General features: G+C 35.5%; 1 protein-coding gene across 1 annotated transcript in view; it reads right to left on the bottom strand.

Moving 5' to 3' along the window:
• The window catches only part of dennd2b (DENN domain containing 2B), a 419,481-nt gene that overhangs the window by 104,415 nt on the left and 301,915 nt on the right, over positions 1-13,151 (bottom strand). The window contains 2 exon segments of the mRNA XM_051923667.1: positions 3,474-3,689; positions 7,047-7,192. Of these exon segments, the coding sequence (XP_051779627.1) occupies positions 3,474-3,689; positions 7,047-7,192 (362 nt within the window).

Below are 13,151 nucleotides of genomic sequence, written 5' to 3'. Positions count from 1 at the left end.
AGACTGATACTGAAAACATACTTCCAAGATTTGTAAAAACATTGCCTGATCACTCTAAAAGACTGAAAATTCAAAATCTTCTATCTTATATTAAGTTTAACATTTAATAATAATAATTCATTACATTTATATAGCGCTTTTAGTTTCCAGGGGTGAGGGTGGGCACCAGTGGGAGTGTTTTCATTATTATTTTTTCTGGTTATTATATTATTATATTCCATTGTTTTCTTTCCTGGCCACATGCTTTATATGCATTTGCATAAATATTATTTTGCCTTTTTTGGCCAATAAAAATCAATTTGAATTAAAAACTATTTTCTGGAATTAATTATTTATTATCAACCATGAAAAAAATTGCACAATGCTAGTGATGTCAGGTACGACTGCCAGTAAGCTATAACAAAAGGTACAGTAAATGCAGCTAACTGTTACTGCTAGTTGCAAATCATTTATATGCCTTTCATCACATCTCGCTAAGGCAGCTTTAACTTACATAATTAACACTGTTGGAACAGAATGCATGTTAGGAAATGCCTAACAGAGATTTATTTATAATTTGCAGAACTTGTCTACAGATTTACTCAAGAATGTAACTTTAGTCTGACTAAAACCAAAGTAAATCGCACAACCCTTAATTTTAAAACTTGTATCAACAATTACAGATATAATTACTGCTAGGGTGTATTTATTTTGAAATGTTGACCTTTTCCAGGGCAAACATAGGTCAAGGACTCAGGAACTTATGTTCAGCTCAATATAAAAGGTGAGTGTGTCCAAAAGAGATTTTATTAGCTGCATTCCAATTACCATCTAAATGCACAGAATGTTTATAAAAATGCTTTCTGGAGTGCAGAAAAATGTATAAACAAGTTCAGAAATCCAATTAACATGTCCTTTATATTGTATATTCAGAAGAAAGATGAAGCAAAGCATTACTGGAACAATAAACATGGCTCACAGTACACATAAGCTATTAGCCATGTAACATAAAAAGGTAAAGCAGTTATGGTAAGTCCTAATTCAAAAGTAGAAAAAACTATTGAAATAAATAAGCTTGATTCTTCCATTTTTGAAGAGAATTAAAATACAGGTGTTTATGAGGTCAGGTAGGTGTACTGTAGTCAATAATAGCCACAGGTATTTAACACTGTGAACACTGTTGGAGACATTGGCTGTTGGAAAGTTTTCATATTTGTTCAGAAGGCAACTGATAGATTGAATGAATTTTGCAACATCATATCACATCATATCCATCAATTTTCTAGTCCTCTACTGATGAAACAATCTCCAGCCATCAATTTGGACTATTGACAAAAGAGTCACCACAACATCTCTCATTGCCTGCACACATTCACAGATTGATTTTCAGGTTGCGTTTAGTATTTCTACTTTAAGTATTATCACCACCAGATTAGCACCTGTGTGCATTCACTGTACACTGTATGTATAAATAAAACATATAAGTGCCTTGAGCATGGGAAAGGCGCTATATAAATAAAATGTATTATTATTATTATTATTATTATTATTATTATTATTATCTGTAAAGCAAATTGTGAATGACAAAGAAATAGTGATATGCTTTGGTAAATAAAACACTTCAATAATATTCTTAGAAAAAATCAGCAATATTGTAAATGTGTGATGTGGGTGAATGAAATCCATTGACAAAAAAAATATTTTACATTAACAGAAAACAATGGATTCCAACTTAAACATTAGGTGGAGAAAAAAATCTGCATAAACTGGAAGAATACTGACACCTCACTAGGTATGCAAGAGCCCACCAAGGCAAATTCCTAGCAAAGCTCAATGAGAGCACGCAGAAGATTAAATGCATCTGGTTAGTGAAAGCAGATACACTGAAAAGCTTTGAAGGTTTGTGGCCTTGTTCTTCTTGGGTTATTTAAGTGTGTACTAAAAAAGATTTATTACATATATTCAATTACTGATACAAATATAGCTCAGATTAACATACAGAGACAGAGGTTGTTTAGACCAACTGCTTGAACTAAGTGTAAAGGTTGGGTTTCACCTCCACATCTGTGACATTCAAGCAAATTAATTTTTTTTCTTTTTGATAATGTAATAATGTATGTGGACCCTCCACTTAACAATGTAAAATGATGTGGGGGTATGGAGCATGGATGGTCTGTCAAGAAATTATATTAGTACAAAATATTTTATAGCTTTCTAAACATATTTTTTTCTACCAATTGAATTAGCACTGTATAACAGACAAATGCAGCATTGAACCAGTTACCTAGTGCTTTATAGTTAACATTAGGTCACACAGCTTGCTTTAATTGACCTCATGAGCTCCAGCGGATGGTTTCTCAGTTTATATTGGCGTATCTGAAACTATGGATTGGGTAAATTTGATTAGGCTTGAGTAGTTGTGGGTTAAGTAACATGTCCTCAACTGAACAATACTAAATTGTAGTTTTTCTAGTTCATGATTGAGTTAAGAGAGTGCAGTGCAGCAGAGCTTATCACTGCTGCCTTACAGTTCAAGAAACCTGCTTGTTCGCTGTTTGACATTATTCATATTTTGCCTGTGTCCAGATAGGTTTTCACTGCTTAATCCACTTTCCTCACAAAAGGTAAAAACAAAGTATGTTAGGTTAATTAGTGTCCCCAAACTGGTGTGGTGTAGGTATATGATTGAGTGAACTCTCCTTCAGAGTGTTGTTCTAGACAGGTAGACTGCTGCCTCATAATCAACACCACTGGTGTAGGGAACACCACTGGTGGTGTGGTGTCAGCAGATTTAGGCTCAGTCACGATCCAATTTTCACTGGGTGAATCAGTTGTCACATGAAGACACTTGTAAAGTCTCAGTGTGGCAGCCATTCTAGCCATTAAAGATGCAATCACACAGAGAAAAGAGACTGAGGATTAACCAAGAAAAATAGTTCTGATAACATTAAGAGCTTATCAGATGGTCTTACAGTTACAGGCAACAAGGCAGACTGCGTTTATTTTGCCTTTTAAAACTGATGAGTAATATGGCCTTTTATGAGCACATTTCCATTTTACATTCTGGTAATCTCTGCAATGCAATTAAGAACATAGATTAATCTAATCTTTCAACTCTCAAATGAGGAATTATGTGAAATAATACTAACAACAATGGTAATTAATTTTAAGTTTGCCATTTGTATTCTAGAAAGCTTTGTATTCATCCTTTCTGTTCAACTTTTGCACAAGCCTTCCATTGTAATTATAAGTGAAATTACACCAGACGTTGTTGAGGTAGGGTACGATAAATAACCAGTTCTCCTCTGATAAACTATAAATTGTCAGTTGCATACTTGCATACTCAAGCAGGCTTTACAGTCTGTAGAGAAATTCATAAAAATTAGTTACTAAAAGATTTTAGGATTTTTTTAACTCAATTCTATAAGAACTATTTCCCCATTAACATACTTGTTTTTAAGTCAGCTCTATAGAAAAGAAGAGAAGATCATTACTTTCGGGATCCTCCTAGTCCTCCGTGTCCCAAGAATCTCACTGGTGGTGCTCAGGCTGTCCTCGTTGAAGCAGCAGGGGGAAGAAGACATACCAAGATGTGGCAACAGCAGCATGTCGTCATGGCTATGTCTCTTTGAAAGGCGTGTGATATGCTGGCTCTTGCGTTCTGAGGCACCAGGTAAACGAAGAGACTGACTACTGGGCTTCAAAGGGAGCTTGAATCAAAAAAAAGTTTTCTTATTTATATGTGGTCTGCACAATTAAATATTATGTCATCACCACTCATGTTACTAACAAGAAAAAATGTACAGTTTACAGTGGATTCAGGAAGTATTCAGACCTCTTCAACTTCCTGCACAATTTTTCTTGTGTTGTAGATTTAATTTTAAATTGATAAATTTGCCATTTTTGCCCATAAATATACACTCAATAACCTATAATGACAATTTGAAAACATTTTCAGAAAGGTTTGCAAATGTATTAAAAATTAATTACTAAAATTTCTCATTTATATACACACTCAGGCTCTTTGTTCTGCCACTCCAAATTGTGGTCATAAGTTTGCTTTAATGATTATTGTAGTGTGTAGAACTTGGTTGGTGTCCACCTGTGGCAAACTGAAAAGATCGGACATCATTTAGAAAGTCACACACCTGTATATATAAGGTCCCACAATGTCCTGCCTGTCAGAACGAAAACCAAGCTGTCAAGTCCAAGGAATTGTCTGTAAACTTCTACAACAAAATTGTGGTGAGGCACAGATTAGGGCATGTATATAAAACTAAAGCTTTGAGTGTTCTCAGACGACAGTGCCTTGAATAATTTTGAAATAGAAGAGATCTGGAACTACAAGGACTCTTCCTAAAGTTGGCCATCCAGCTAAACTGAATGAGCAGACAAGATGGGCTTTAGTCAGAGAGATGATCAAAAAGCCAATGGTCGCTATAACAGGGCTGCAGAAATCCTCTGCTGAGATGGGAGAACCTCTCATAATAACAACAATCTCAGCAATACTCCAATCAATCAGAAAAAAGCCACTCTTGAGTAAAAGGCATATGACAGTCCACTTGAACTTTGCCAAATGGCATTGAAATGACTCTAAGAGCATTAGGAAAAAGATTCTTTGGTTTGATGAGACAAAAATTGAACATTCTGGGTAGAACTCCAAGCACTATGTTTGGTGATCACCAGGCTTTGCTCATCACATGCCTAAACTATCCTTCTGGTGATGATGGTGATTGTATCATACTATGGAGTGCTTCTCTGCAGCAGGGACAGGCAGACTGATCAGAATTGAGGGTAGGATGAATGCAGCCAAAAACAGAAAGATCCACGAAGAAAATCTGTTCCAGAATGCATGCAACCTCAGGGGAGATGGTTCACCTTTCAGCATGACAATGAATACAGAAGAATACAGCAAAAACAACTCTGGAGTAGCCTAGCCAAAGCCCAGGTTTAAATTCCATAGAATATCTGTCGATAGACCTAAAGATGGCTGTTGCTGACACTTCCCATCCAGCCTATCTGAGCTTAAGAGTATCTGCCAGTATGAATGGGATAACCCAAATACAGATATGCAAAGCTTATAGAAACTTACTCAGATTGACTTAAAGCTGTAATTGCTGCCAAAGGAGCTTAAGTAAAGTACTGAATTAAGAGTCTGAATGAATGAGTGATTTCAGTTGTTGATCATGTTTTCACTTTGTCATTAAGGGTTATTAAATATAGATTAGTGGGCACAAATGGCAAATTTATTCATTTAAAACTAAATCTAAAACACAACAACGTGTTCAAAAAGTAAAGGGGATTGAATACTTTCTAAATCAACTGTAATTAGAACACAGCAGGTGTGTTTTAGACTTTGTACTAAAAAAAGTGATATAAAAAACGATGGATAGATGAATAAGCACCAAGAATGTAGAACTTTGACTAACAGATTAAGTCATTATCATCTTCATCATAATCATCACTGGCTTCAAGGCCATTTTCCTGTTTTATTCACATTAAACAGCTGTCACTAAATCTTTTTTCTCCATTCTTTTCTTTTTATGTATAAAGTTTTTTTCTTGTTTGTTTTTTTCTAAAACTAATTAAGGCCATAGTGTTGAATTTCTGGTACCCATTCTATGTAGTAACCTACAAGTATGGAAAACTTTGCTCGAATATTATTAAATTCTGTAAATGAATAAAAATATGCAAAAACTTTTAGTTTTAAGAAAACCATTATACAAATACATTTTAAAGAGCAAAATAAAAATTCCTCTGGTTTTGAACCTATTTAAAAAATAAGTAAAATCTACTTTATATTAAACAATTTTGCTACCTGTAACTAAATAACTCTAAAAAGAGGTTATTAGAAATGTTAGTTAAAAAGCAAAAAAAAAAAATTTGAGATAATATATGTTTAACCAAAGCTTTTAAAAAAAAACTAAAACTGACAACAAAATGGAAAATGCTAAAGCAAAAACAAAAGAAAATAAAAAAAGTTGAAGTGGCATATTATTTTAAAAAACAGAAAATCCAATAGCCCAATACTGTGGTTGTGTGTCCTGCATATAAACTATATACAACATGCTGGTCAATAAAAAGATCATTTTAGCTTTAATCCTTAACATATTTTTAATTAATTGTTAATATGTGTACTAATCCTTAATACATTTGTAAATTTGGCACTACAAATACATTTTTTCAAAAGTTTTTTATTCTCATCTTTTATAAGAAGAGTGTTCAGTTTCAATCCTGGCCTGGGCCCTGACTATGCAGAGTTTGCATGTTCTTATCATTTCTGACTTTCCTTCTCCATTATAAAAATATACAGATTAGCTCAACTGGCATCACTAAACTGGCCTAATGAGAACTGGGGTCAGTCTGTCAATTTGTTTTCCTCATTTGATGGATGAATACTTCATCAAGGGTTGATCATCACCTCATGGCCAGTACTGCTGAGATAGGCACATACTCCCCCAATACTAAATTGAATAAGAAGTTAGAGAATAAATGGATTTTCAACTATTGCAGTTTTGATTCCATTGAGAAAAATGAATAGATGACTTGTGAATTTTTCCTTCTGGATTGTTCAGGTAAAAACTCCGTTGGACAGCCTCCTCTAAAACCCTTAACTTTCTTAAGCAAAGAACTCAGAAGCAATGAAGCTTAAAGTTTAAAGCTGCATGCAAATTATGTTTAAAAAAAGTATCTTTTTAAATATCTGTAAATATGTACTGGACAAAAACAACTTTCCATGACCACATCGTTGTTTTTGCCACAGTGTTTTAATATAAATAGCTACACCAGAACCTGCCATAATGCCAGATTATTGGTAATGCTATTATATCTACTGACTGACAATGGGAATTTCACTGCATTGTATTACATTTTGCATAGAGTAACTGAGCTTTACTTTCAAAATGTTTTGTTTTGATAAAATACACAAAATTGCTTTCTTTCAAAACAAGGAAGCTGTAAGATATGTTAAAGAATAGTCTAAATTTCATTCAATTATCATTGATAATTATGATGACCTTTAATGATTATTGAATGAAAAGCTAATATATAGCACAACACACTATTACCTGTGGAGCTGTTGTATACTTCCTGTGTTGAGGAGTCCACATCCTGTGCAGTGAATGTCTAGAGTTTTCAGATAACATCTTGGACTTTCGTCCTGGATGTCGGCCTTTCAGGTCCACATCCTCGTAAGGGTTCTCTTTGCAAGACTCTTTGAAGAGATGAAAAGGAAGATTATAAATATTTTATCTAACCCACATACAGTATTTCTTGATGTTTACTAAAATTTTAAAAAGGCTAAATGATTACAGTTAATGTCACACTGAAACTTCCAAATACCTTAAAGACTCTATTTTCCACTATCACAAAAGGTCATTGGTATGAAACTATATCAAGCATCATTGCCTCCTGAAATGTGTTCCCTTGGTTCAGTTCTTGGCCAAGGGCCTTCTCAGTGTTCACAAGTTTCCCCTAGGTCTTCTAACTTCATCTCACAGAACAGACATACTTCCAGACTGAGATGTAACTCTGAATTGACTTAATCTTACAGTGTGTCTCATGATGAATATTTTGTGATTTTGGATGTCCCTGCTCCCCACCAGAACACTCTTAAATTCATTTTGATTCCTAACAGAAAAAAATGTCATGAATGAAGAAATGGATGGATGAAAGAAAAAAATCAGCACTCTCAACACAATGCTTATTTGCATAAAGAAAGGCATGACAACTTAAAAATTATAACTTTATATCTTAAAATATATCTGTTTATCATTAAGCCTGAAAACATTTGTTTTTGTCATTTCTGTGCCAAGTTAAAAAATATTTTAAAAGGATCTTGGCACAGCCCTAGTAAGTATCATTATGTAGCCTTTCATTCTTGTTTAATATCTTTATGTTAATAGTTACAAAAAAGATTCAAACACCTGACATCCTGTCTAAATATTTAACTAGCTGTTGATTAAATCCATTTCTGTGGGGAAAAAAAAAAGATTTGCAAGGTGAAGTGGAAAGATCATGATAATAAAACAAACACATATTTGCAAAGAAGGGGTCTAGAAACAGGAACATAACAAAGGTGCCAAGCAGATGGATATAAAACAAGTCCAAATAAAAATGGACAATGTTACTGTAGTTTCAAATCTATGCTACAAAGTATGCACAAGGGCCAAATTTTCACGCCTACCCATTCAACATACAATGCTCACTTTTACTACCAACTTATGTAAGACCCATGTGAATAGAAGGCAACACCTTGCTTGAAACACCAGAGACCCAAAACAGCTTATTTTGTGGTTATATGATAGTCAGGAAGAAAACAAGCCTTAATACTGAAAGAGATCCATTGTATAAGCAACTCTTCAAGGACATGATCATATGCATAATGGAAGCACTATTTTATCAAAAAAGGTGATGGAATTTCTGCTTTCTCAAATAATTACACTGTGGTATCAATTTCTATATGACAAAAAGAAAGAAACAGTCTCTAGTTGAAAGAAGGGCACTTGCTAATTACATCCACATAGACCCTCCAAGAAAGGCTTTTGAGCATCAGCTTCAACTGCAAATTTGTCTTAAACCCAAAAATGCTCCATACCCACACAGTCAATTTTAGCATTGTGAGGAGGTGGAGAATATCCTGAAAGGCTAGAAACAACCTTAGATGCCAGTCCAAACATGACAACATTTACAGAATGCAGAAGTTCCACATTGGCTTTCTTTGTAATTAATGAGATGTTCAGGCTTCATTTGTTTTGCAGACTACTTGGTGTACTGCTCAATTAATGATACATATTATTAGTTTGACATCACTTATCAAATTTTATGATAACCATATGAATTCATTTATTAAGTATATTGTTTTTATTGCTTGTCTTTTACAAATATTAATTTTATTTATTGGACCACAGAAAAGTATGCTAATGGATATGAAGGAACAGCTTGATCCATTGTTACAGGTATGAAGGTGAGCAAGGCAGAGCAGTGTATGGCATAGAGCAGGGTTTTTTGTACCATCCAGGAGATGGTTGGGGCTACAGACTGGATGAGAGGACCAGGTGCCATCAGGGAGCTGGTTGGAACCACTGCCCTGATGGGAGGCACATGTACCGTCTGTGAGTTAGTTGGGACCACTGCCTGGACAGGAGGCCCATGTGCCATCCAGGAGCTGTTTGGGATCAGAACCCAGAAAGGAATCCTATATGCAGTTTGGGAGCTGGTCAGGACTACTGCCTAAACAGTAGCCAAGGTGCCATTTGGGAGCTTGTCAGGACTAATGCCTGGATAGGACACAAAAGAGAGATCTGGGAATTGGAGATTCTATCCTGGATGGAGTAGTTAAGGAAGACTAGAGACCATGAAGGAGCAGCGGGGAGCTAATCCCAGGTTGCAGCAATATACAGGTGTGCCTTTAAATAGACAGGGGTATGACACCAATCCATTTGTCAGCCAATTGGTCCCAGAAGTAGTTAAGGGCTACATTTTAAAAGAAGCCTTCTTCCCTCAGCCAGGTAAGCTTGGGGTCAGAAGTGAAATGGAGACAACAGCTCACCTGGCAGATAGGTGAAGAAAGAAGAGAGAAACCCACTGGTTCAGGTCATATCATACTTATAAACACTTTCCAGTGACTTTCAAATGCTCTTTTTCGTGTAATATTCCTGTTAAATGTAGTTTACCTCAGGGATCCATTCTGGGTCCTATTTTATTTTCTATATATTTTCATCCTATAGGAGCTATATTTAGGAAGTTTAATGTTTCTTTTCATTGTTATGTTGATGACACACAGGTTTATATTCCTGTGTGTAACTCTGCAATGAATCAGCTGAACAAGTCTTATAGAACTAACATCCTGAATGACTGACAATTTTCTCGATCTTAATCAAAATAAAATGGAAATGCTGAAAGATGGTCCTCCTGCCAAAACTCAAACTGATTTTGAACTCCTTGGCTCTTTGACAGACTTTTGCAAACCCTATGGTAGGACTTCTGGGGTTATTTTTGATTGTAACCTCTCTTTTGAGAATACAATAAATTCTGTGGTAAGGAGTTGCTTTTTCCAGCTTCGTCTTTTAGTCAAAGTTAAGGCTTTTTCATCTCCTATGGATCTTGAAAAAGTTACTCATGCTTTTATCTTTTCTCGGATTGATTACTGAAACTCTTTGTATTCTACGATCAGCAAAGTCCTGATACGCAGGTTGCAGTTGTTTCAAAATGCTGCTGCCCGTCTTTTGGTTGGGGTAAAAAAGTCTGATTCTGTTTTTCCATTTTTAGCCTCTTTACACTGGCTAACTGTTAGTTTCAGAATTGATTTTACAAATTTGCTGCTGATTTTTAAATTAATACATGCGTATGCTCCCACTTAGTTATCCAAATTGTGTGGTATACACCAGCTATCCAGAGAGCTTAGATCTACTGGTCAGTTGTCTCTTGTTGTCCCTCATACTAAGTGCAAAACGGGGATAGGGATTTTGCAGCTGCTGCACCTTATCTATGAAATTCATTACCTAATTACATTAAGAAGTCACCTTCAATTTAGCTGTTTAAAATGAGATTGAAGATGCATTTCTATTCTCTAGCTTTCCATGACCTTCAGTGATACTGATGGTTCCTTCCTCATAGTCATTTGTTTGCTTCAGTTTACTGCTGGTTTTTATTGTGTTTTTATTTTATTTATTTTATTAATGTTTTTTGTATATTTTATTGTAAAGCATATTGGCTACAGCATTACTGATGTTTTAAATGTGTTGCATAAATAAATTGTCAATGACATTATCTTTAAGGAGAAGGGAGAGAGGAGGAGAAGGTAGGTCAGGAACAGAATAATGTGTACTGTGGATACAGTATATGCTCTTCAGTGGCAAAGTGTTTGTTGTTCTGTCTTTATGTAACATGTAACACATTGGAACCCTTTTCTTAATAAATAAAAATCCTTGTGACTGGACTATGTGGAGACTGTGGGTTAAGTGAGGGGTTGACTTCAGAGTGCCCCGACTAGTCACACAGGATTTTCAGTTATTTTACATATTAATACCTACATTTAAACAACAAACAGAGGCAATTTAAGAATTTGCTTCCAATATTATATTTAATGCATTAGTGCGCATAAAGATAAAACACATTCGCATTGTATATTAAAACTGCTAGTGTTCTGCTTCTAAGTGAGGAATTACAATTTGCAGTAATTTGAAAAACAACTTTTTTGTAAATTTGAGAAAAATCAGAATAAAGAAATGAAACAACAAATGTACATATCCATGGCTCCATGTTATGTTGAAATATTACCATTTGAGTAGTGAATGTTCATAATGGAAACAATTAATAATACTTGAATTCTGACAAAATTACCCCTGAATCAAGTAGAATAAATAGATTTAATGAATAAATAAAAAACTGAAATAAATAGGAATGTAAATGACTCACTGATTAATCTACAGACAGTACAGTGACAAAAAAAATAGATAAAGGTTAGTCCACCACTAAAAACATTAATAGAAAAGAAGGTTATACACACAATGGTTCACTTATATAGCTTTATCCAACATGTGACTGGAAAATAAAAACAGGTTATATATACAGTGGGGGAAATAAGTTTTTGGTCCCCTGCTGAATTTGTAAGCTTGCTCACTTACAAAGAAACGAACAGTCTAAAATATTTATGGTAGTTTCATTTTAATGAAGAAAGACAGAAAATCAACCAAAAATCCTAAAAAAACACATTACATAAAAGTTATAAATTGATTTGCATATCACTGAGAAAAATTAGTATTTGATCCCCTACAATCCAGCCAGAATTCTGGCTCCCACAGATTGGCTGTGTGCTGATTACAATCAATCATTCAATTACAGATACTCCTGATTTCAACTCATTATGTGTATAAAGCACACCTATCCACAGAATAAATTTCTTCCATTCCACCGTGGGCAAGACCAAAGAGCTGTCAAAGGACACCAGGGACAAGATAGTAGTCCTGCACAAGGCTGGAATGGGCTACAGGACCATCAGCAAGAAGCTTGGTGAGAAAGTGACAACTTTGGTGTGATTATTTGGAAATGGAAGCAATATAAAATGACCATCAATCGCCCTCGGCCTGGAGCTCCATGCAAGATCTTGCCTCATGAGGTGAGGATGATCATGAGATAGGTAAGGGATCAGCCCAAAACTACACGGGAAGAGCGTGTTAATAATCTGAAGGCAGTTGGGAACCACAGTCACTTAGAACACCATTGGTAACACACTATGGCATAAAGGATTGAAATCTTGCAAGGTCCCTCTGCTCAAGAAGGCACATGTACAGGCCCATCTTAAGTTTGCCAGTGAACATTTGGGCACACAGCCAATCTGTGGGAGCCAGAATTCTGGCTGGGTTATAGGGGACCAAATACTTATTTCTCTTAATGATATGCAAATCAATTTATAACTTTTATGTAATGTGTTTTTTCAGGATTTTTGGTTGATTTTCTGCCTCTCTTCATTAAAAAGAAACTACCATGAAAATTTGAGACTGTTTATTTCTTTATAAGTGAGCAAACTTACAAATTCAGCAGGGGATCAAATATTTATTTCCCCCCACTGTACATTGTAAGAGAAGAAGGAGGAACTATGAAGAAGGAAAATAGTTTTTTGTGTTGAGAAGGGTTGGAAAGGACCACAGAGATGGTAACTGTGTTAGTTGGTTATTAAGGGTGGGAGAAAAAAACTGATTCATTTACAGATTGCTATTCTGAAGTATGGTGATTACTGAATCACCAGTCTGATTAAAATATTGATTTTTTAATAAAAAAAAGTGCTGATATTCCTGTCAACAAAATTTAACTGTGTGCAACCACATGTAAACCATCCATGGGATTAATTACTATAGACAGTGTGACGGAGGGCCAGGACCCTTGCCCTGCAGGGGCGCCTTCAACGCTGGGAGCACTGGGGGAGCCACAGCATTAGCACAGTGTGGCCACAGCATTAGCTCTCTCGGAACAATAGATGGCAGCATCCCTGGGTTGCAGCAGTGCCTCAGACTCCTGCAGGACTTCATGGGAGTTGGATTTTGGTACAGCCCTGTTGGGATCGGCGGGCACCGCCAGGGGGTGTTACAAGAAAAAAGTGTTGTGTGCTCTGGCTGATTTACTTTGTAGCACTGTGACACCTACCATGTTGGTGAGACACCTACTAAGTCACC

Source organism: Erpetoichthys calabaricus, chromosome 2, assembly GCF_900747795.2.
Source record: "Erpetoichthys calabaricus chromosome 2, fErpCal1.3, whole genome shotgun sequence".
NCBI lineage: Eukaryota > Metazoa > Chordata > Cladistia > Polypteriformes > Polypteridae > Erpetoichthys > Erpetoichthys calabaricus.
Note: the sequence above shows the minus strand (reverse complement) of the source record. Positions and strands in the feature narration are given on the sequence as shown.